At 36.8% G+C, this 24,982-nt stretch overlaps 1 protein-coding gene and 1 long non-coding RNA gene across 2 annotated transcripts in view; both read left to right on the top strand.

Moving 5' to 3' along the window:
* Positions 1-2,414: 2,414 nt before the first annotated feature.
* The window catches only part of LOC125784523 (immunoglobulin gamma-1 heavy chain-like), an 83,517-nt gene continuing 60,949 nt past the window's right edge, over positions 2,415-24,982 (top strand). The window contains exons 1-2 of the mRNA XM_049468270.1: positions 2,415-2,460; positions 2,571-2,870. Of these exons, the coding sequence (XP_049324227.1) occupies positions 2,415-2,460; positions 2,571-2,870 (346 nt within the window). The remainder of the gene's footprint in view (positions 2,461-2,570; positions 2,871-24,982) is intronic.
* LOC125784367 (uncharacterized) lies at positions 21,191-23,012 on the top strand. The gene is made up of 2 exons (XR_007427146.1): positions 21,191-21,613; positions 21,785-23,012. It is a non-coding gene; the product is annotated as an uncharacterized LOC125784367 (long non-coding RNA).

Raw genomic sequence — 24,982 nt, 5'->3', positions numbered from 1 at the left:
GTCAGAGTATGGAATCATTGGAAACTGCAGTTCAGATAAAACCTGGAGAAACTCTGAGTCTCTCCTGTAGAGGATCTGGATTTAACTTTGGGGGCTATGGCATGCACTGGATCAGACAGCAGACTGGAAAAGCACTGGAGTGGATGGGGGTTATTTGGTATGATGCCAGCAAAACTATATATGCCAAAGCAGTTGAGGGACGTTTGGAAATTACGAGAGAAAACTCCAAGAACATGGTGTATCTGAAGCTGACTGGTTTGACTGATCAGGATTCAGCTGTGTATTACTGTGCAAGACCCCACAGTGGTGCAAACACATGAAGCAGCTGCACAAAAACTCAGCAGAGAAGCTGAAATAAGGGAACTAACTTTAAATATGAGTGGATCACATTTATCACACCAGCAGATGGTGCCACAAGATTACAAATCATTGTAACTGTGTCTTACATAGGCATCAACATTGTCCAGGTATCTCATTAATAGATTACTTTGTTTTTTTTTAAAGCAGTCTTAGTCTTAATATAATTTTAATCACCATAAATCCATGGTACACGTCTGAATGTTCTCCAAAATTATTTCCAAAATGGTTTTAACACACATTTGTCAGGAAAAGATATAGGGAAAATTTTACCTTATTTACCTTATGTTTTAGACCCACAGAGCCATTGCTGAAGTATCTATTGAGCATGCAGATTAAGGGCTTTGTTTGTGGGTCTGTAACAGTGGCAGCTTACTGTTGTAACTTTCACACAACATGACTGATCAGCAAACGCAGGGTCACAAATTACATGATTACATGAGTCACCTGGCTGCTTTCCAAAAAATAGTTTTGTCACAAGAAAACACACCTGAACTAAACACACATGAGAACTAGTGATGGCAGGCCAGATAATCTCTATAGAGGAGAATACGCACTTGAAGTGAGTACAAAATGAACTGAGCAAAATCAGAGTTCATAAATGTCTGATCAGTTTTATACTGAAATATGTACTTATGTCAGAACAGAACAACATCAAATGTTTCAGTACTATTATTGATCACCAGATTTAGACCTTAGAGCTGGGGACAGATATCTCCTGGAGTCTTGTTTCTTTCTACGTCATGTTCATGGCCTGTTAGATGTGCAGCATTAATACACATGTGGAAGTGATGGCACATAGATGCACTGTGGGAAGAAGAAAACCTATATTAAATGTGGGAATGGATTCAGTTGGCAATGTGCCATCTATCTGTTAGCAACTTGATTGGAACAGGTAGAGAGACAGAAATGACCACCTACAAACAGGTGGAACACATCAACATAACCCTGTAAAAACCTCACTGCTGTTTAAACGTAGCTCCTCACTGTGAAGCTTAACTATATAAGCCCTGGCACCTTATTTAAACACACGTACTGTGTTTACAGTAACAAGAAAAAGTATTTAAACCCTTTGGGATTACTTGAATTTCAGCATACATTGATCATTAAATGTGTTCTGATCTTCATCTAAGTCACAACAATAGACAAACACAGTCTGCTTAACCTAATACCACACAAAAATATATGTTTGCATGGTTTTATTAAACTCAACATGTAAGGGAAGAAAAAGTACTTTTCTAAGAGCTAATTGGAGCCAGAATATAATGAGACCATCAAAACCTCATCCCATTTGTGAAATATGGTGGAGGGGGCATCATGGTTTGGGGCTACTTTGCTGCCTCAGGGTCTGTACGGAGTCCTTCTGGAGATTCCAGACCTCCTGAACTCCTGTGTCATCATGACGACTGTGGCATCATGACCTCAACAGAGTGATTCAGTCCAGATATCCCAAGAATATTATAGCTGAACTGAAACAGCTCAGCAAAGAGGAACAAATTAAAATTCCTCCTGATTGTTGTTCAGGTCTGATCTGCAACAACTACAGGAAACGTCTGGATGAGGTTTTTGCTGCTAAAGGAGGGTCAACCAGTTATTAAATCCAAAGATTCACATAATTTTTTAACCCTGCACTGTGAATGTTAACATGTTCTGTTCAATAAAACCATGCAAACATATTTTTTGTCTGGTATTAGTTTAAGCAGACTGTGTTTGTCTATTGTTGTGACTTAGATGAAGATCAGAAAACATTTAATGACCAATTTATGCAAAAAAAATATCAAAGTAATCCCAAAGGGTTCACATATTTTTTCTTGCAACTGTATTTGACATTTAAGTATAAAATTAAAGAGCACATTTTAAAAATAGATTTAATGCGTGTATAGTGTACACTGCAGTATAAATAGTGTATGCAGATATGCAAATATGAATGTAAAACACAGTCTAATATGTATTGTTTTTCCCAAAAGAGGATGCAAATCCAGTGTGGTGTGACTCTATCTAATGCTTATATGCTGCTGATCTGAGTGGAGCAGTACAGTCTCATCTCAGCTCTCACCATGAAAAACACACTCTGCTTATTACTGATACTGCTCACCTTCAGCAGTTCTACAGCAGTGAGTTCTACAATGATTTATTGTAGTCTATTTTAGTGTTGTGAGTAAAGTTAATATAGAAATCGGTTGCATTTAATGTCCCTGTGTTTTCTGTAACAGGTGTAAAATGCCAGACTCTTGAGTCCATTCCCTCTAATTCTGTTCTAAAACAACCTGGAGAAACTCTGAGTCTCTCCTGTAGAGGATCTGGATTTAACTTTGGGAGCTATGGCATGCACTGGATCAGACAGCAGACTGGGAAAGCACTGGAGCACATTGGAGCAATCTGGTATGATGCCAGTCGAACTGTATATGACAAACCTGTCGAGGGACGTATGGAAATTACCAGAGAAAACTCCAATAATGTGGTGTATCTGAAGCTGACTGGTTTAACTGATCAGGATTCAGCTGTGTATTACTGTGCAGGAAACCACAGTGGTGTTAACATATGATGCAGCTGTACAAAAACTCAGCAGAGTGGTTTATCGGGGAGCAGACATCACCTGAGGTGGAAAAAGTACTTGAAAAATTGTAATTAAGTAAAAGTACCTTTACTGTGCTAAAATTCTACTCAAGTAAAAGGAAAAGTATCAATCTAAAAATCTACTTGGGTAAAAGTAAAAAAAGTACTCAATTTAAAATTTACTTTGAGTAAAAGTTACATAGTTACTTTTAATTATTTGATAAAAAAATACTAATCATAAATAAAATATTTTTAATAAACTATTATTCCACATAATAATTTGTATCTTTCAATCAGTATTTGTTCAGACCACCACATAAAACATTTTCAAGAACAAGTGGCATAAATTTCAATGATCCATTTTTTTCTTTACTGTTAAAAGGTTAAAAGATTATGCTCATATAGATGACTATAAACTGTATTTTTATGGTTTTACAGTTCGTTATTATTTTTTAACTTGCCATTGCTATCTTTAACTGCTATTTACATGTTATTTTAACATTTATGCAGATTGTTTAATGTTTCCATTATCATTTTTTAATTCAGACAATTTGTTTTCTTTTCCCCCAGCATTTAATTATTTACTCAGTAAGGGGGAGTTTTCCAATGTAGTGAACTAAATTAATTGTGTCAAAATGTACTTGAGTAAAAGTAAAATTACCTTATTTAAAAACTACTTTAAAAATTACAAATTACCCATAAAATCTACTCAGTTACAGTAATTTGAGTAAATGTAATTTATTACATTCCACCTCTGTACATCACATATTAGCTTTAAATATAAAAGGTGAAATTATAGTTAAGATTGTTAGGGTCAGTTTACACCTGGTGCTGAAATGCATTTCATATCCTGTAAACCACTGATTTCCAAGATCCACACTGACAAATAGCTGTATTAATGTTCTTATTAACACATATTTAGGCTTCTAGTCACAGAGATCATATTATGTTTACACTTGAATGAAACATGGACAAGTGCCAGGACCACCCATATATACATGTCCATGTATTTACCCCCCACCTCAATAAAAAATATTTTACTACATTGTTGGCCAATTGAAATCTACAACTATACTCTAATTACTTATAATAACATTAGATTAATTCTAAAATTCTAGGGATTAGTTATTTTTGATCATATTGAAAACAAATGAAGGAACAAGTGAATTCAAAACATAGAACAATAGTTCTGCCGTTCCAGATACTGACTCAGATACTGGATCTGCTGCCATGCCATGCTGTCAGGGACAGTCACAGTTCATCTTTCAGTTAAAAGAAAATACAGGAACTTCCTGTCAAAATAAAATTATTTAATAAAGATGTCTTATTAAGATCATTAGTCACCAATAAAGAGTAAATAAATATGAAAAATTAAGCCTTTTTATTATTTTATAGTGCATACAAACAAAACAGGAATAAGATTTACCTTAAAATAATTTTTTCGAATGGACACTGACCTTTTATTACAAGTACTAATTGCCTGTGCTCACATGTAATTGACATTATTGAGTGACATCTCGTTCTTAACCTATAGCAATTTTAAACTTGTGATTTTATATAATAATACACTAAACATGTGTACAGGCAAGTGAGGTAAGCTCCTAAAACTGTGGTTATGTAAATCTTCCTCCTCCCTCTATAAAGCACATCTGAAATCTGAACAGCACTGAGATCTGCAGAGGAAAGCCATCACCCATCAGCTTAGATACAACCTCCACCATGTTTAGCAGCTCTCTAATACTGCTGATAATACTCACTAACCTACCATGTAAGTGTCTGTATCTGCATGATATTAGAATAGTATCACAGGGAGAATCATGAAAATCAGTTAGATTTTTAATTCTTCTCTTTTTCTGCAGGTTTTCAGAGTCAGACTCTCACTCAGTCTGAATCTGTGGTTATAAAACCTGGAGAATCTCATAAACTGATCTGTACAGGATCTGGATTCACATTCAGTAGCTATTATATGAACTGGGTCAGACAGGCTCCTGGGAAAGGTCTGGAGTGGATTGCAGTTATTGGCACCTACAACTCTCCAATCACCTATTCTCAGTCAGTTCAGGGAAGATTCACTATCTCCAGATCTGACTCCAGCAGTCAGCTGTACTTACAGATGAACAATCTGAAGAGTGAAGATACTGCTGTGTATTACTGTACCAGAGACTCACAGTGCTTCAATGTAATGAAAGAGCTGTACAAAAACTTCCTCATTCACTTACAGAGAGAATCTGGAGAAGCTGTAAATGCTGTAATAATAAAGCAGTATAAAAACAGTGTAATTTAGAGAGAGATTTTACCAGTAGAGGGCAGCATGTTCTCATAAATGGAGTTATTATATGAGAATTACCAGAAGAAAACTATTAATCCTAAAGGTTCATGTTATGAAGTTAGTTTGGTACCACTTTAAAAAAAGACTACCTTTATAAAGGGTCTATAAATGGTTAACAATTAGTTTATTAATGGTTACTAATTAGGTTGTAAATGCCTTAAAAATCATTAATAATCAGTTATAACACATACGTAGAAAGGGCAACAATGACCTGTTGTTTATAAATGACTAAAAGCGTTACTGGTGGAATGATTAAATCTGGGAGTTAAATGGTTAAACTGATGTTGACTGATGGAGAATATGGAGGTGAAGAATCAAGCTGAGTTAGATGGAAAAGACAAAGTAAGTTGAGTATCTTACAAGATCTGAAGTTTAACAATACAACAACAAAAGATTGCTGGGGTTCACTATTTGGCAAACAACATTTATTTTGTAAAAAGAAACTGTTGTATAAAAGCAAAAGAACACTTAAGGTTGTGATGTAATACATGATAACACACTCCCTCTCATGTTCTATTGCTTAATTTAAACACACAAGTACAGATAAGTGAGGTGAGCCTGAAACTATAACTATGCAAATCCTCCTCCTCCCTTTATATAAAGCATGAGTGAGAGTGAAAGAAACACCATCAGAAGATGCAGGGAAAAGCCCATACCGGCTTCTGCACAACCTCCACCATGTTTATCAATCCACTAATACTGCTGATACTCTAATCTTCCGTGTAAGTGTTAAGATCTGAATGATGTTAGAATTGTTTACCAGAAAGAATAATAGAAACTCTTTTGTCAAAACTATTATTCTAATTATTTTCCTTTTCTGCAGGTTTTCAGAGTCAGACTTTCACTCAGTCTGAATCTGTGGTTATAAAACCTGGAGAATCTCGTAAACTGACCTGTACAGGATCTGGATTCACATTTCAATACTATGGTATGCATTGGATCAGACAGGCTCCTGGGAAAGGTCTGGAGTGGATTGCGTTTATACACCCAGGAAGCTCTCCTATCTACTATTCCCAGTCAATTCAGGGAAGATTCACAATCTCCAGATCTGACTCCAGCAGTCAGGTATATTTACAGATGAACAATCTGAAGAGTGAAGACACTGCTGTGTATTACTGTGGAAGAGACGCACAGTGGTAGAAAGCAGCAGCAGAGCTGTACAAAAACTTCCTCATTCACTTACAGAGAGAGAAGCTGGAAGTGCTGTAATAATCAGCTGTACAAAAGCAGTACAAAAACAGTGGAATTGAATGAGACATTTAACCAATAGAGGACAATGTGTTCTCATAAATGAATTATTAATAGAACTCATCAACATTATGAATTAGAATGTTGTTTGTTAATATAAAAAGCACTTTTTAAATGATTTCATTTATTATGGGAAAAAAATATCCAAACCATCTAGCCCTGTTTAAAAAATTGTTTGCCCCCTATAAATTAACTGTGATTAATCACACTTTTTGGAAAACTGAGTTCAATTTCACTACTAACCACAACCAGACCTGATTACTGCCAGACCTGCAGAATCAAGAAATCACTTAAATAGAATCTGTCTGACAACATGAAGCAGATAAAAGATCTCTAAAAACAACACATTATGATGAAATTTAAAAGCAGGTGAGAAGTAATTGATCATCTGTCAGTCTGAAAAAGGTTAAAAAGTCATTTCTAAAGATTTTGGACTCCAGTGAACCACAGTAAGAGCTATTATTCACAAATGGAAAAAAACATGGAACACTAGTGAACCTTCCCAAGAGTGACCAGCCTACCAAAATTACTCCAAAATGGCATGAACAACTCATCCAGGAGGTCATAAAAGATCCCAGAACAACATTTACACAACTGCAGAATCTCACTCGCCTCAGTAACAGTCAGTGTTTATGATTCAATAATAAGAAAGAGACTTGGAGAAACAGTCTCCATGGGAGAGATTCAAGGCAAATCCTCCTTTACCAGACAATCCTGAAGGAGATTATCCGAACATCTGTTCATGACCTCAAGTTCAGGCGTACTTGGGTTCTGCAGCAGGACAATGACCCAAAGCACACGAACATGTTCACCTCTAAATGGCTTCAAAAAACTAAATGAAGGTTTTGGAGTGGCCTAGTCAAAGTCTGAGTGAGATGCTGTGGCCAAAATTATTCTGATCAAACTGATCTCATTCTTAGCTCAAACAAACTGTGAATAATATGGTAATAAAGTTAGTACAGTAAGTAAGTACTTTTTTATTTATTAAGCACATTTAAACCCAAAGTGCTCTACATCATAGTTCAATAAAACACACACTTACATACACAAAGTGAGGTAAGCCCTTTCAAACTGTAACTATGCAAATCCTCCTCCTGCCTTTATAAAGCAAGTGTGAGAGTGAAAGATAAACACCATCAGAAGATCTGCAGAGGAAATTCATCACCCATCAGCTCAGATACAACCTCCACCATGTTTATCAGATTTCTAATACTTCTGATACTCACTAGCCTACCATGTAAGTGTCTGGATCTGCATGATATTAGAATAGTATTACGGAAAGGATCAAGAGAATCTTTTAGATTTCTAATTCTTCTCTTTTTCTGCAGGTTTTCAGAGTCAGACTTTCACTCAGTCTGAATCTGTGGTTATAAAACCTGGAGAATCTCATAAACTGACCTGTACAGGATCTGGATTCACATTCAGTAGCCTTTATTTGCACTGGATCAGACAGGCTCCTGGGAAAGGACTGGAGTGGATTGCGTTTATCAGCACCTACAGCACTCCAATCTACTATTCTCAGTCAGTTCAGGGAAGATTCACAATCTCCAGATCTGACTCCAGCAGTCAGCTGTATTTACAGATGAACAGTCTGAAGAGTGAAAGATACTGCTGTGTATTATTGTGCCAGACACACACAGTGGTTAAATTTAATGCTGTACAAAAACTTCCTCATTCACTTACAGAGAGAATCTGGAGAAGCTGTAAGTGCTGTAATAATAAAGCAGTATAAAAACAGTGTAATTTAGAGAGAGATTTTTACCAGTAGAGGGCAGCATGTTCTCATAAATGGAGTGATCATATGAGAATCACCAGAAGAATAAAGATGCAGAATGTCATTCTTCCTCACACAGTCAATCCTAAAGTTTCATGTTAGAAAGATCTTTTATATAAGAGAATTGACCATAAATCTTTACAGTAGAGCACAGTTCATTAGGCTACATTACATCTACATAAGCCTTATATTAAAGTGGCATAAATCTACATAAACATCTGTGAAGGCTTATTTCACACATACAATATTGTCACAGTTTGATGTCAGTTTACCCCTGTTATGAGAGATATGATAACTGATGCTTGCTGGAATAAATAATTAAGAAAAATAAAAAGAAAGGCTTTTGTAGATCACAAAAATTTCTGAAAGGTGTCCTACTGTAAAGTTCACTAAAGCTGTAGCTGTGGGTAGTTGGTAGTGTATGTGTGTATATGTGTGCCAGATATTTGCAGGATCCAGGGGTTTTAGATTAAAATTCTGTTTGGATTTCTGTCTGTGTAGAGTTTGGTGTCTTCTAGGGTGTCTTCTAGTGAGTTTCTTCTAAGTTCTTCTCCTTCTACCTCCTAAAACACAGAACCTCCATGTTTTATAACCACAGATCCAGACTGAGTAAAAGTCTGACTCTGAAAACCTGCAGAAAAGGGTAGAATTAAAAATCTCAAAGCTCTCTTGATCCTTTCTGTGATACTATTCTAATATCACGCAGATCCAGACACTTACATGGTAGGGTAGTGAGTGTCAGAAGTATTAGAAATCTAATAAACATGGTGGAGGTTGTATCTGAGCTGATGGGAGATGAATTTCCTCTGCAGATCTTCTGATGGTGTTTATCTTTCACTCTCACACTTGCTTTATAAAGGGAGGAGGAGGATTTGCATACAGTTTGAAAGGGCTTACCTCACTTTGTGTATGTAAGTGTGTGTTTTATTGAACTATGATGTAGAGCACTTTGGGTTTAAATGTGCTTAAGAGTACTTACTTACTGTACTAACTTTATTGCCATATTATTCACAGTTTGTTTGAGCTAAGAATGAGATCAGTTTGAATAATTTTGGCCACAGCATCTCACTCAGACTTTGACTAGGCCACTCCAAAACTTTCATTTAGTTTTTTGAAGCCATTTAGAGGTAAACATGTTTGTGTGCTTTGGGTCATTGTCCTGCTGCAGAACCCAAGTACGCCTGAGGTCATGAACAGATGTTCGGATAATCTCCTTCAGGATTGTCTGGTAAAGGAGGATTTGCCTTGGAACTCTCCCAGGGAGACTGTTTCTCCAAGACTCTTTCTTATTATTGAATCATTAACACTGACTGTTACTGAGGCGAGTTAGACCTGCAGTTCTTTAAATGTTGTTCTGGGATCTTTTATGACCTCTTGGATGAGTTGTTCATGCCCTTCTGGAGTAATTTTGGTAGGCTGGTCACTCTTGGGAAGGTTCACTAGTGTTCCATGTTTTTTCCATTTGTGAATAATAGCTCTTACTGTGGTTCACTGGAGTCCAAAATCTTTAGAAATGACTTTTTAACCTTTTTCAGACTGACAGATGATCAATTACTTCTCATTTGTTTTTAAATTCCTTCATAATGTGTTGCTTTTTAAGATCTTTTATCTGCTTCATGTTGTCAGACAGATTCTATTTAAGTGGTTTCTTGATTCTACAGGTCTGGCAGTAATCAGGTCTGGTTGTGGTTAGTAGTGAAATTGAACTCAGTTTTCCAAAAAGTGTGATTAATCACAGTTAACTTATAGGGGGCAAACACTTTTTCACACAGGGATAGACGGTTTGGATATTTGGATATTTTATCCCCATAATAAATGAAATCATCATTTAAAAAGTGATTTTAATAATGTTGATGAGTTCTATTAATGATTCATTTATGAGGACACATTGCCCTCTATTGGTTAAATGTCTCATTCAATTCCACTGTTTTTGTACTGCTTTTGTACAGCTGATGATTACAGCACTTCCAGCTTCTCTCTCTGTAAGTGAATGAGGAAGTTTTTGTACAGCTCTGCTGCTGCTTTCAACCACTGTGCTTCTCTTCCACAGTAATACACAGCAGTGTCTTCACTCTTCAGATTGTTCATCTGTAAATATACCTGACTGCTGGAGTCAGATCTGGAGATTGTGAATCTTCCCTGAACTGACTGGGAATAGTAGATAGGAGAGCTTCCTGGGTGTATAAACGCAATCCACTCCAGACCTTTCCCAGGAGCCTGTCTGATCCAATGCATACCATAGTATTGGAATGTGAATCCAGATCCTGTACAGGTCAGTTTATGAGATTCTCCAGGTTTTATAACCACAGATTCAGACTGAGTGAAAGTCTGACTCTGAAAACCTGCAGAAAAGGAAAAAAAATAGAATAATAGTTTTGATAAAAGAGTTTCTATTATTCTGTCTGGTATGGAATTCTAACATCTTTCAGATCTTAATACTTACATGGAAGGTTAGTAAATATCAGCAGTATTAGTGGTCTGATAAACATGGTGGAGGTTGTGGATAAGCCGGGATGTGCTTTTCCCTGCAGATCTTCTGATGCTGTTAATCTTTCACTCTCTCACTCATGCTTTTTATAAAGGAAGGAGGAGGATTTGCATAGTTATAGTTTCAGAGGGCTTACCTCACTTATCTGTACTTATGTGTTTTACAGTTTTTCTCAATTGGTTTGGCTCATTTCTTGAAACTGAAATGACATGCCAAACAGAGTTACAGTTCTTCACAACACTTCAGATAACCAGCAAAATGTCATATGTCTCCCAAAACTTTCATTCTTGCTTCTAAATGAAGTCCCTCTCCCATATAAATAGTCAGTACTATAAAAATGGTATAGATCCTTCTCAATTGCTTTGGCACATTTTCATTCATTTCATCCTCCTGTCAAAATAAACTGGACGGTGCAGCACAACTACATGGATCCTCATCACTGCTCATATCGCTCAAAAAACAGTTTACCCATGTGTCAAAACTAATTTCCTTTCTCACACAAACCATCAGTGCCCCCAAAATGCATTGTCTCTTTGGCATTGTGTAAGTACTGCAAGTCAAAATGCTTAGCTGTTTTGTCTTTTTGGCAGAGGTCTAGCTGAAGGAATACAATTTTCACACACACACTGCACTCATTCTGCTGAGGAAATGATAACTATGTACTAACTAAGTACATCTTTACGCATTACTGTAGGTAGGAAAGAAAAAAATACAAAGGAAAAATGTATCAAATATACTATGTATACAAAATACAAAAACCTGCAAAAACAAAACAGTCAAGCATCACAAATGCAATACAGTAACATTCTGACTACTCTGTGTCACTCCCCTCTCTCTCCTGGTCATCTTCCTCATCTTTCTGGCCATCCATCCGCTGCAGTCTGTTTATCCATAAATTCTCATCAACATCGCATCTGATGTGTTCTTTAGCACTGTGGGAAGAAACGCCGTGAATGCCTGAGCCATCCTCTACACTGATCACCTGTTATATGATCACAGGACTAGCATCAAAGTACTAGCACCAGGTCAAGCTGTATATATACAGCAATGCCAGCATTCAAAATCATAGACAACACCTGTCAGGTAATAAACTGATGGATTGGTCACCTGTAATGTGTGACACTCCTTCTCGTCAAAACCTGCTTTCACCTGTTACCTACTCATATATATATATACTATATACTTAATTGTACTTAAAACATATTGAGAAATGTCTAAGCATGCTGTAAATATACTAACATATTTATGTACTTACCTAAAATGTATTAAAAGTACATTACAGTTTTTCTCAATTGGTTTGGCTCATTTCTTGAAACTGAGATGACATTCCTATAACTAAAAGGTAAATTGGCCAAACAGACTTACAGTTCTTCACAACACTTCAGATAACCAGCAAAATGTCATATGTCTCCCAAAACGTTCATTCTTGCTTCAAAATGAAGTCTTTCTCCCATATAAATAGTCAGTACCATAAAAATGGCATAGATCCTTCTCAATTGCTTTGGCACATTTTCATTAATTTTGTCCATCTGTCAAAATAAACTGGACGGTGCAGCAAAACTACATGGATCCTCATCACTGCTCATATCGCTCCAAAAACAGTTTACCCATGTGTCAAAACTGATTTCCTTTCTCACACAAATCATCAGTGCCCCCAAAATGCATTGTCTCTTTGGCATTGTGTAAGTACTGCAAGTCAAAATGCTTAGATGTTTTGTCTTTATGGCAGAGGTCTAGCTAAAGGAATACAATTTTCACACCACACACACTGCACTCTTTCTGCTGAGGAAATTGTAACTATTTTTATTTACAAGTACATTTTTACACATTACTGTAGGTAGAAAGAAAAGAAAATACTAAGGAAAATGTATCAAATATACTATGTATACAAATTACAAAAACCTGCAAAAACAAAACAAAATACATTACAGTAGGTAAAAAAATAGTCAAGCATCACAAATGCAATACAGTAACATTCTGACTACTCTGTGTCACTCCCTTCTCTCCATCACCTTCCTGGCCATCCATCCGCTGCAGTCTGTTTGGCCATAAATTCTCATCAACATTGCATCTGATATGTTCTTTAGCAATGCACTGTGGGAAGAATGCCTGAGCCATCCTCTACACTGATCGCCACAGGACTATATAATCATTATATCATCACAGGACTATATAATCATTATATCATCACAGGACTATATAATCATTATATCATCACAGGACTAGCATCAAAGAACTAGCACCAGGCCAAGATGTATACAGTGGATAGAAAAAGTCTACACACCCCTGTTCAAATGGTAGGTTTTTGTGATGTAAAAAAAATTACAATAAGACAAATAATTTCTACCTAATGTGACCTATAACCTGTACAATGCAATTGAAAAACAAACAGAAATCTTTCAGGGAGGTGAAGTAAAAATAAACAACTGAGATATTGAGGTTGCATAAGTGTGCACACCCTTTTATAACTAGGGGTGTTGCTGTGTTCAAATTTAACCAATAACCTTCGATCTCACTTTAAATTGGAGTCAGCACACACCTGTCAACAATTAAAGTGCCTCTGATCAACTCCCAATAAAGTTTAACTGTTCTAGTAGGCTTGTCCTGATATTTTTGTAGCCACATCTTTCAGCACAAGCCATGGTCCACAAAGAGATACCAGAGCATCAGAGGTATCTCATTATTTATAGATATCAGTCAGGTGAAGGCTACAAAAGTCATTAAATATACCATGGAACACTTTGAAGACTGTCATCATCAAGTGGAGAAAACATGGCACAACAAGACATTACCAAGAACAAGACATTTGACAAAAATTGATGATAAGACAAGAAGAAAATTGGTCAAGGAGGCTGCCAAGAGGCCGACAGCAGCACTGAAGGAGCTGCAAGAATTTCTGGCAAGTACTGGCTGTGTAGTACATGTGACAACAATCTGCCGACTTCTTCATATGTCTGTGCAAAACAAACATCCAGAAAACATCTAAGCTCTACTTAATTTTCCAAAAATTCATCTGATATCTACCAAACGCATGTGGGAAAATGTGTTATGGTTTAATGAAACCAAGGTTAAACGTTTTGGACATAATTCCAAAAGGTATATTAGGCGCAAAAGCAACACTGCTCGTCACCAAAAGAACAGCATACCTACAGTGAAGCATGGTGGTGGCAGCATCATACTTTGGGGCTGTTTTTCTTCAGCTGGAACTGGGGCTTTATTCAGGGTGGACGGAATTTTGAACAGTTCCAAATACCAGTCAGTATTGGCAAAAACCTTCGGCCTCTGGTAGAAAACTGAAGATGAAAAGGAACTTCATCTTTCAGCACAACAATGACACAAAGGACACGTCTACATCAACAAAAGAATGGCTTCAGCGGTATAAGATTAAGGCTTTGGAATGGCCCAGCCTGAATCCAGACCTGAATCCCATTGAACATCTGTGGGGTAATCTGAAGAGGGCTGGGCACAGAAGATGCCCTCACATTTTGTCAGATTTTGAGCAGTTATGCAAAGAAGAGTGGGCAAATTTTGCCACATCAAGATGTGTCACGCTGATAGGTTCCTACCCAAAAAGACTGAGTGCTGTAATAAATGCAAAAGATGTTGCAACAAAGTATTAGTTATATGTATTTAACCAGGTGATTTTAAGTTTTTTGTTTTATATTTTTTCGCTGTAAAGATTTATGTTTGTTTTTCAATTGCATTGTACAGGTTATAGGTCACATTAAATGTGAAAAAAGTTATGAAATTATTTGTCTTGCTTTAATTTTTTTACAACACAAAAACCTGGCATTTGAACAGGGGTGTGTAGACTTTTTATATCCACTGTATATACAGCAATGCCAGCATTCAAAATAATAGACAACAAACTGATGGATTGGTCACCAGTAATGTGGGACACTCATTTTCGTCAAAACCTGCTTTCACCTGTTACCTACTCACCTGATTGTAATGAATTTATGAAATGTTCCAAAATATGTGTTCTGTATTGTATTACAATTTCTTAATTCATTTTGAGAATTGAGCAGACTATTCTGCAGATGATGACTTATATGATGAAATTGTGCTGACATGTTTTGAAGAGAACGACCATTACACTGAGAACCAACCAATTAAGATAGATCAACAAGATGCATTCTTTTGGAAAATGTACTAAATGTAGGATGATTGTGTTAAGTGTAGGCTACTTGTACATAACCATTTGCAAAGATGTACTAAGTGCTTGAGACATGTACAAAGCATTTGAAATGTGATGAAAGCAATGAGAAATGCCATTCTGTTGTGAGGAACCGCAAGTTAGTTTGGGAATTTGTCCATGTTATTTTGAGAATGTCATCTCAGTTTCAAGAAATGAGCCAAACCAATGGAGAAAAACTGTAATATAATGCGTTCATCAAATGTTTGAAAGTAAACTTTGATCATGCTTTTAAAAGTACAATATAGAGTATTTTAAATAAATAGAGTACTATTAAGTACACTTTTAGTTTAATGTAATTCAATATATTTCTAAAATACTTATTTACAAATGTACTTTTGTACTTTTTTAGCAAAGGGTGTTAAAAACAACTGTTACAGTGGTTCACTTAAAGTGCAATGTATCATGTAACTTTTAGAAAGTAAATTAAATTACAACATTTATAAAATTTAGAGTAAATTTGTAACACGCTAAAAATTGTATACAGTATATTAAAATATACACAATTTTTTACCCAAAGAAGTACACTAGTGTGCTGCTTACATAAGAAAGGAAAAAGAAGCATATTTATATTTTGAATATATTACTGTAAGCATTAATTCATTTCCAATATACTCTCTATGTGTATAATAGTGATACAGTTGTAATACTCATTAAATGTATTGTGTTATTTTACTGTAAGCATATTTAAAATATGGGGTTACATACATGACGTAGTATGTTTAAATGTAACTTTAGTATATTTAAAATAGTTTTACTTTAGTACAGTTAAGAACACTTTAAGAACTACTTAAAGAACAATTTAAGTAAGACTTTTGTACAATTTTCATGGAATTAAAGTAAAATAAGTACAAACAAAAGTTATTCCATGATTTGTTGTCAAATTGCGACTGGTCAAAATGGAACTTTAGCCCGTGTACAAATGTCCAAATTCACCTTCCAGTTGGACGAGGGTACAGATATAAAGTAAAGCAAAAAAACAGCACAGTTTGGTGGTGGAGGCGAGGCATGTTTTGACCAAGATAAAATGTTAGAAAAAATAATCAGCATTTAATTTATTTTTTTTTGTTTGACCTGTTTTGGTGTATGCATATGATGTTCAGTGCCAGTCAAAAGACACATTATCTAAAAAAATAAATATATATATTTATCTATTTTTTCTATATTATAAATAAATACTGAAGGAACATATTAGGAATGGTTTAGTAACTAAAAGTGTTAAACAAACCAAAATACAAAATAAAGTATTTACATGCTCTTATCTGGGGAGCTGTTAACTTGTGGCTGGTAACTTTAGAACTCATCCTGTACACCAGAAGAATCTCTTGCTCTTGCTTTTCTGTGATGTTCCTGATGAGGGCCAGTTCCATCATAACATTTTATATGGGCTGCACTGCACTTAAGGATACTTTCAACGTCTTGAAATGTTTCAGATTGTCTGACCTTCATTTCTTAAAGTATTTTTTGTTTCTTTATTTAGTTGAGTAGTTCTTGCCATAATCCAGATTAGAACATTACTCAAATAGGGCTATTCACTGTATACCTGTAACTCTACCTCTTCACAACTTTACAACTGATGATCTTAAACACATTTAGAGGCAAGAAATTAATTAAACTCTTGATGATTTCAGCACAGCTGTTAACTCAAAGCCTGAATTCTAGGTGACTCTACCTCATAAAGCTGACTGAGAAAATCCAGCCTTGTCAAATCAACATGTGACATGGAAGTTCGTAAACCTAAAACCATCAGCAGAACAGGGGTAAAGTCCACACTTTATCAAGCGTATCCAGGTAAGCTGAAAACCGTGTTATGTGTAATATATAAAGGTGTTTAATACAAATAAATAAGCCATTGTGAAAACAGTCTTTTTGTGGAGAGTACACATATAGTAGATCTGTAACAGTCTACATAAGATACACTACTTATCTGAATAAATATCTACTACTTACCTGAATAACAGTCTACATATGATACAATACTCACCTGAATAAACATCTACTTCTTACCTGAACAACAGACAAACATACGATACAATACTTACCTGAATAACAGTTTACATATGATACAATACTTACCTGAATAACAGTTTACATATGATACAATACTTACCTGAATAACAGTTTACATATGATACAATACTTACCTGAATAACAGTTTACATATGATACAATACTTACCTGAATAGCAGTTTACATATGATACAATACTTACCTGAATAACAGTTTACATATGATACAATACTTACCTGAATAACAGTTTACATATGATACAATACTTACCTGAATATAAGCCTAAAGATACATTGCTTACCAAAGAATCTTGAAACAACTACTGAACAAGTTACAGATGTCTCAACTAACCTTATCTGTTAATTTTGTCTTTTGTTTTATAGGCCCCTTTCCTGACCCTCACATGTTGGAACTTGCAGAGAAGATGAGAAACATGCACCCACAGCCTGGAATAGTGAGGTAATCAAGCACCCTGATGCCCCAGAATACCCTCAACTGCCAATAGAGAATTACAGATTCCAGTCCAAATTTGATTTCACACCCAACTACAAACAGAAATGTCACCTGGAAAGCCTGAAAGTGAACACCCCACAAGCAGCCATGATAGAAGAGAGAACACAGCAGCAGTCTACCTCACAGCTTTGGTTTGAGGTGCGTCGGCCCCGCATCACAGCAAGCAGATTTTGCGAGGTGTGCCATGTCTGTGGAAAATCTTCATCTCAAGCTCTGGCAACAAGAATACTTAAAGGTACGCCACAAACCAGGGACTGTTAAAACAGTACTCTGATGCACGTAATGTGTCAGTACTACCATGTGGAGTCGTCATCCATCCAGATGCACCTTATCTCGGGCCTTATCCAGATGCAAGGATTTATGACCCTACAGCGTCACCACCATTTGGGCTGGCAGAAGTGAAGTGCTGCAATGTGGCATCAGTTCTGGAGGTTAAACACCTTAAAGTTGTTGCAGGTTAGGCAACACTGAAACCCTCTCACAAGTACTTCTGGCAGGTACAGGGGCAACTTGCCATAACTGGTCTTCAGTGGTGTGACTTCATAACAGATACTCAAAATGATGTCACCATTCAGAGAATTTTGCGGGACCAGGGACTTATAACATCGATGAGAGAGAAGCTAGATACATTTTATCATCATGTATACATGGATGTCTACCTAAACATAAAAGATAAAGTGTAGATGCATACAAAGTTAAGATTGTTTAATTGGTTCTGTTGTAGTTTGTTGTTTTTTTTTGTGAAAATATGGAGTGGATTCTTAATAAATTTATATAGTCTTTTTTTTGTAGCACAAAGCCAGCAGAGAAAACATTTCAGTTTTTTTACGTTTTGTTTACTGTATTAATCTATTAGAATTGGGTGTCATGGAACTATTTTACATTTTAATTAACTTCAAAAATCAGGATATTTTGGGGTAAACATAATATTTTGTTTGTGCTTCAAAGAATGCATTAATTCTGACAACTAGCTATATTGTTTATAATCAGTATATTTAGAATACTGTATTTCCTGCAATGGTATGTCCAATGAATACAGTCGTAACCAAATAATCTATAACTTTGTCTACATATAAGACACATACAAAGCACCTGGGACAAGAGAATTAAATGCATTTCATTTATTATATTTATAAACACTCATAAATTTGAAAAATCTAACAAAAATAATTACCTTATGTAGCACTTTTCATTTCCAACAGAAGCAACATATAATATAAAAACATTCTTTGGACATTAAGACATCAGAAACACAAACATTTAAGAGAAACTACAGTAGCTCGAGTGGGTAATTAAGAAATGTGGTAAGTAAAGGCTAAAACATTTAAGCAGAACTTTGTACAGAATTGATTAAAAAAACAGAAAAATCTGAAATTTGGACTAAACATTTCTGAAATATATAAAAACATTCAAAAACAGGTTTATCGTAAATGATATCCAGGGGACCCTGGTAGTTGGACATCAGGCAACAAACTGCCCAAAGTTGGTTGACTGAGCCAGTGAGGGAAAGTGGAACAACTCCGTCCCAGATGTGGTACTCCTACACTCTGCGGATTGCCCTTTCCACCAGCACTCTTAGACGTGCTATTGCTTGGGTCTTCTCAGCATCTTCCTTGGTGAACTGCACAGACCTCTTGAAGGGGGGAAAGATGAGGGTGGCCCCTACTTCTGCCAGCATCCCTTCTATCTGAAAGCCCTTGTCAGCCATCACTTTATCTCCTGGTTGCAGAAGCCTGATGAAGTTAGACCTCTGGGTTAGTTCCTGATCTGAGATGGATCCGGTGTAAAGCTTGGAAACAAATGTGATAACGCCACAGGGAGCAACCCCAACCAATGATTTAAATGTTGTGTGATTTTTGTAATTTGAAAAGCTTTCAGATTGTAAGGTGAGTGATGTTGCTGTCTCACAGCAGACTTCTGTGCAGTCAATCAGCACACGGACCTCTGGGCAGTACTGGCGGAATTTTTTAGGCATGGTAGCTTGCACCTGCTGTCTGGTCATCCATGTAGGTAGGGAGCCCAAAACAAGGTAAAAATAACTGGTCCATGTTATGATGATGCGGCTTACTGTTGACAAACTGACCTTGAACATGGAAGCCAAAGCTTGTTCCTTGAGTCCAGCAGCAATACGGCAAAGAAACAGGAAACATTCATCAGGCCTAGTTTACGGTGAGGACTGGGTGTTCCATAAGCCTCCCTCTGTGCCTTGATCCAGTAAACTATCCTTGAAGCTGATGGTGCAACAGACTCCCAGAACAACATGAAGACTTCTTCTGAGTGAAATCGTGTGAAGAAGCGGAACTCTTCATCAGTTGAGCAGAAATGGTTGAGCTTATGCTGGTCTGCAAGGAGTGTAAGCTGTTTGATTTCATTCTCCAGCTCAACCACTTTTTGCTCAAGCTCCCTTATCCGTGCCGCTGCAGCGTCCACTTTGCCTATGACAAAAGAAAAAAAAAGACATTAGCTTAAAGTTTTATATTGACGAATATCCTGACAAAATTTAAGTCAAACTCTGTAGGACCTTAATTGTACACCAATTATAAATTAGCTAAATTGGTATATTTTAACTGTGCAACATTTAGCTAACAAATACCGGTATTTTTTGGTATAATACATAAACCATGCTTGTGCTTGAAAGGATTTTAGACAACATATAATATCTCAGACATGAGATAGTAATTTAGGTAAACGTTGCAAATTAAGCCTTTATTTAGGCAAGTATTGCATATTAAGACTTTATTTACATAAATATTGCATATTTAGACTTTATTCGGGTAAGTATTGCATATTACGACTTTATTCAGGTAAGTGTTGCATTATAAGACTATTCAGTCAAGAATTGTAAGTTTAGACTTTATCCAAGTAAGTATTGCATATTACAGTTTTTCTCAATTGGTTTGGCTCATTTCTTGAAACTGAGATGACATTCCTATAACTATAAGGTAAATTGGCCAAACAGACTTACAGTTCTTCGCAACACTTCAGATAACCAGCAAAATGTCATATGTCTCACAAAACGTTCATTCTTGCTTCAAAATGAAGTCCCTCTCCCATATAAACAGTCAGTACCATAAAAATGGCATAGATCCTTCTCAATTGCTTTGGCACATTTTCATTCATTTCGTCCTCCTGTCAAAATAAACTGGATGGTGCAGCAAAACTACATGGATCCTCATCAAATGCTCATATCGCTCCAAAAACAGTTTACCCATGTGTCAAAACTAATTTCCTTTCTCACACAAATCATCAGTGTCCCCAAAATGCATTGTCTCTTTGGCATTGTGTAAGTACTGCAAGTCAAAATGCTTAGCTGTTTTGTCTTTTTGGCAGAGGTCTAGCTGAAGGAATACAATTTTCACACCACATGTCTTTACACATTACTGTAGGTAGAAAAGAAAAGAAAATACTAAGGAAAATGTATCAAATATACTGTGTATACAAAATACAAAAACCTGCAAAAACAAAACAAAATACATTACAGTATGTAAAAAAAAACAGAGACTGTAAAAAAGATGGACGCTGTGTCGCCGTTCCCATTCATTTACAGTTTTTCTCGATTGTTTAGACACAAATATTGGTACTTGAAACACAATGACCACAAAATGTAACTCATGCACCAACCCCCTGAACCAATTCTGCTAAACTACAAGCACAATTCCTGCTTTACACTCAAATTGCAGTTCTAAAACACACTTTTTCCAAAACTCTACACACAAGTGTCATGAAGAAAATCTCTTGTTTTCACAAGGAACACACTGTTATTCAAAACTCTAAAGTTAATTGCCCTACTATGCACACTGACTCCTCACATGGGCAAACACCTAACACACATGTTTCCACTCAGCAATCAGAGCTTTAGCATAAAAGGGCAACAGGTGAGCTCTTCTGTTTTGGAGCAATGGAGGCCAATGTTGTAAACAGAGGCAGAGCCAGAGCCAGAGGAGTGAGAGTAAGAGGAGGACGATGGGGAGGACGAGGACGAGGAAGGCCAAGGACAATCATTTCTGATGAGATCCGAGCCACTTTGGTTGACCATGTGGTCAACCATGGCCTAAGAATGAGGGAGGCTGGGCAAAGAGTACAGCCAAATTTGAGCAGGTACACTGTAGCATCCATCATCCGGACTTTCCGCAATGAGAATAGGTAAGAAATCTACTCTCACTACAAAACTGCAGTACTGCATATCAATACAGTACTCAATGAGTACAGTAGTACAGTATTACCTGTGGACTGTTCTGTAGGACATTGTGTTTCGAGTATTTGGGAAATGTATTCCTACACAGTATTTACAGTATTGCACTCTTTGTATTGCAGAACTGAAAGATTACCAACAAGAGGTGGACGGGGCCGTCTTCTGTCTCCTGAACAGGAAACAGAGATCATGAACATGGTTCTTGAAAATAACGCCATTACCTTACGGCAAATACAAAGAAAAATAATAGAAAACAATGAGATATTTCAAAATATTGATAGGGTAAGTTTATCAATGCTGGACCGTGTCTTGCACAGAAATAAACTGAGGATGAAGCAGGTCTACAGGGTGCCATTTGAGCGCAATTCAGAAAGAGTCAAAGAATTGCGATATAACTGTGTGCAAGTACGTCCTATACATTCCCACCCTTGATGCATACTGTCAACATTGTATAAATCATACATATTTCTTTCTATTATATTGTAATCATAATGATTGTGCTTCACAATAGTGACCGCTCCATGTCTACTTCTGATATTGTCATGTGTGTTTCAGAGAGTCCTTGAGCTGGAGGTGGATGCAGTGGAGCACCAGTTCATCTTCATTGATGAGGTTGGATTCAACCTCACAAAAAGACGAAGGAGGGGAAGGAATATAATCGGCCAGCGTGCCATTGTTGAAGTCCCTGGCCAGCGCGGAGGGAACATCACAATGTGTGCAGCGATGACCCACCATGGCATCATCCATCACCATGCTACCCTTGGCCCCTACAACACTGCCCATCTGATCACATTCCTGGACACCCTACACAACACACTCATTCCACCAGATCAGATAGACGGCCCAGAGCAGCTCAGGTACGTTGTCATTTGGGACAACGTAAGCTTCCACCGGGCTGCTCTGGTTCATAACTGGTTCACTGACCACCCACGCTTTTCAGTTGTTTATCTCCCTCCATATTCTCCATTCCTCAATCGTATTGAGGAATTTTTTTCTGCCTGGAGATGGAAAGTGTACGACCTAAATTCAGAAACGCGTATACCCCTTTTCCAAGCTATGGAAGACGCATGTGGAGATATAGCAGTTGATGCTTTTCATGGCTGGATTCGCCATGCTAGGCGATATTTCCCCCGCTGCTTGGCCAGGGAAAACATTGCTTGTGATGTAGATGAGGTGCTGTGGCCAGACCGAAACAGAAGAGAGGATGCAGCATAGTTTATTTTGTTTTGTTTTTTTATTATTAACTGTATACAGTAAAATCTTCTGCACTGTATGTGCAACTTTGTGTCGGTTGGGATGTACACTGTGTACATTGTTTTGTGGGAAAAATAAAACATGTTTGTTACAGTATATTTGTGTGTTCTGAGTATAAAAACAATATTCTAAAATATTTTACAACGCACTTATGTATTTAATGTCTGTAGTAAGTGTAACACTGAACAAAGTCATTATGATGAATGGAGAATGGTGTTTTACACTGAGCACATCAGTGTTTAAATGCTTTTTTTAATTGTCTGTTCATATGATAGTTTGTGTGTGTCATCTGAACACAAAATGGCCTTTTGTGAAGAGATAAAACTGTTTTGAATGTAAAGTTTCATTTTGCAGGAGAATTGAAGGGTTTTGCCCATTGTGTGTGTGTTTGTTGGATTTGTGTGTAGAGTTCTGAGAATACGAGGCATGTTTTCAGAAATGTGTGTAAACAATCCAGAAAAACTGTAATGAAAATGAAGCCAAAATCTTCCTCCATGTTGGCGATCCTGACACCCGATTCTGCGCAGTAGAGACCAGAGGAGGGAGAAAGACTGTGGAGAGACAGCCTACTCATTTAAATAACCCGCCCCTGAGGGCTGCCTCGCCGTCACAGACTGCAGAGCGGAGCGGAGTGGAGCTGACGGTCTGTTATTGGTCCCACCCATAACCGGCCCTTTACAATAACTACACCGTTTTGAATAGAGCTGAATAACGTTTTAAAAATGAATTCTGTGGGGATATAAAAAAAATTTACAAAATAATCAGAGGTTTCACTAGCTGCTGCATTTAAATAAAGGAGGTATAATTACAGTATATTAGAACAAAAATGTGATTGAAAATTGTCTGTTTTGCCATTGAAACCTATGGGGATGGGTGGGGTTACACAGCTTTCTGAAACCGAACAGCAGGGGGCGCCCGACCTGGGGTGGCTTCACTTTTGAGAGACGATGCTCTGTCCAGCTATACACAAGTCTATGAAAAAACAGTCAAGCATCACAAATGCAATACAGTAAAATTCTGAATACTCTGTGTCACTCCCCTCTCTCTCTCCTGGTCATCTTTCTGGCCATCCATTCACTGCTGTCTGTTTGGCCACAAATTCTCATCAACATCGCATCTGATCTTCTTTAGCAATGCACCTTGGGAAGAATGCCTGAGCCATCCTCTACACTGATCGCCTGTTATATCATCACAGAAGTAGCATAAAAGTACAAGCACCAGGCCAAGCTGTATATATACATCAATTCCAGCATTCAAAATCATACACAACACCTGTCAGGTAACAAACTGATGGATTGGTCACCTGTAATGTGAGACACTCCTCCTCGTCAAAACCTGCTTTCACCTGTTACCTACTCACCTGATTGTAATGAATTTATGAAATGTTCCAAAATATGTGTTCTGTATTGTATTACAATTTCTTAATTCATTTTGAGAATTGAGCAGACTATTCTGCAGATGATGACTTATACGATGAAATTGTGCTGACATGTTTTGGAGAGAACAACCATTACACTGAGAACCAACCAATTGGGATAGACCAACTAGATGCATTCTTTTGGAAAATGTACTAAATGTAGGATGATTGTGTTAAGTGTAGGCTACTTGTACATAACCATTTGCAAAGATGTACTAAGTGCTTGAGACATGTATAAAGCATTTGAAATGTGATGAAAGCAATGAGAAATGCCATTCTGTTGTGAGGAACCGCAAGTTAGTTTGGGGATTTGTCCATGTTATTTTGATAATGTCATCTCAGTTTCAAGAAATGAGCCAAACCAATGGAGAAAAACTGTAAGATCACTGTAATTTATCTATATTACAGCAGGGGGCACCCTATACTCACAAAACAAAATCAAACTGTCTATAGTACTCTTATGATCTATTCAGCAATATCTTACAACATCAGTCTGTTGTGCAAATATTATTTATTTAAATGTAGAGTAAATGAAGAGGAGTTTAGGTTTGTAACAACTGCTTACAGTGTGTGAGTGTGCATCACTTGAAGTGCATGCAGAATCATATTAATGCACTAGATGTGAACTAACCATATTTAATGTGGTTTA

Source organism: Astyanax mexicanus, chromosome 19 (genome assembly GCF_023375975.1).
Source record: "Astyanax mexicanus isolate ESR-SI-001 chromosome 19, AstMex3_surface, whole genome shotgun sequence".
NCBI classification, from domain to species: Eukaryota; Metazoa; Chordata; class Actinopteri; order Characiformes; family Acestrorhamphidae; genus Astyanax; species Astyanax mexicanus.
The sequence above is the reverse complement of the archived record's forward strand: the minus strand, read 5'-3'. Positions and strand labels throughout refer to the sequence as shown.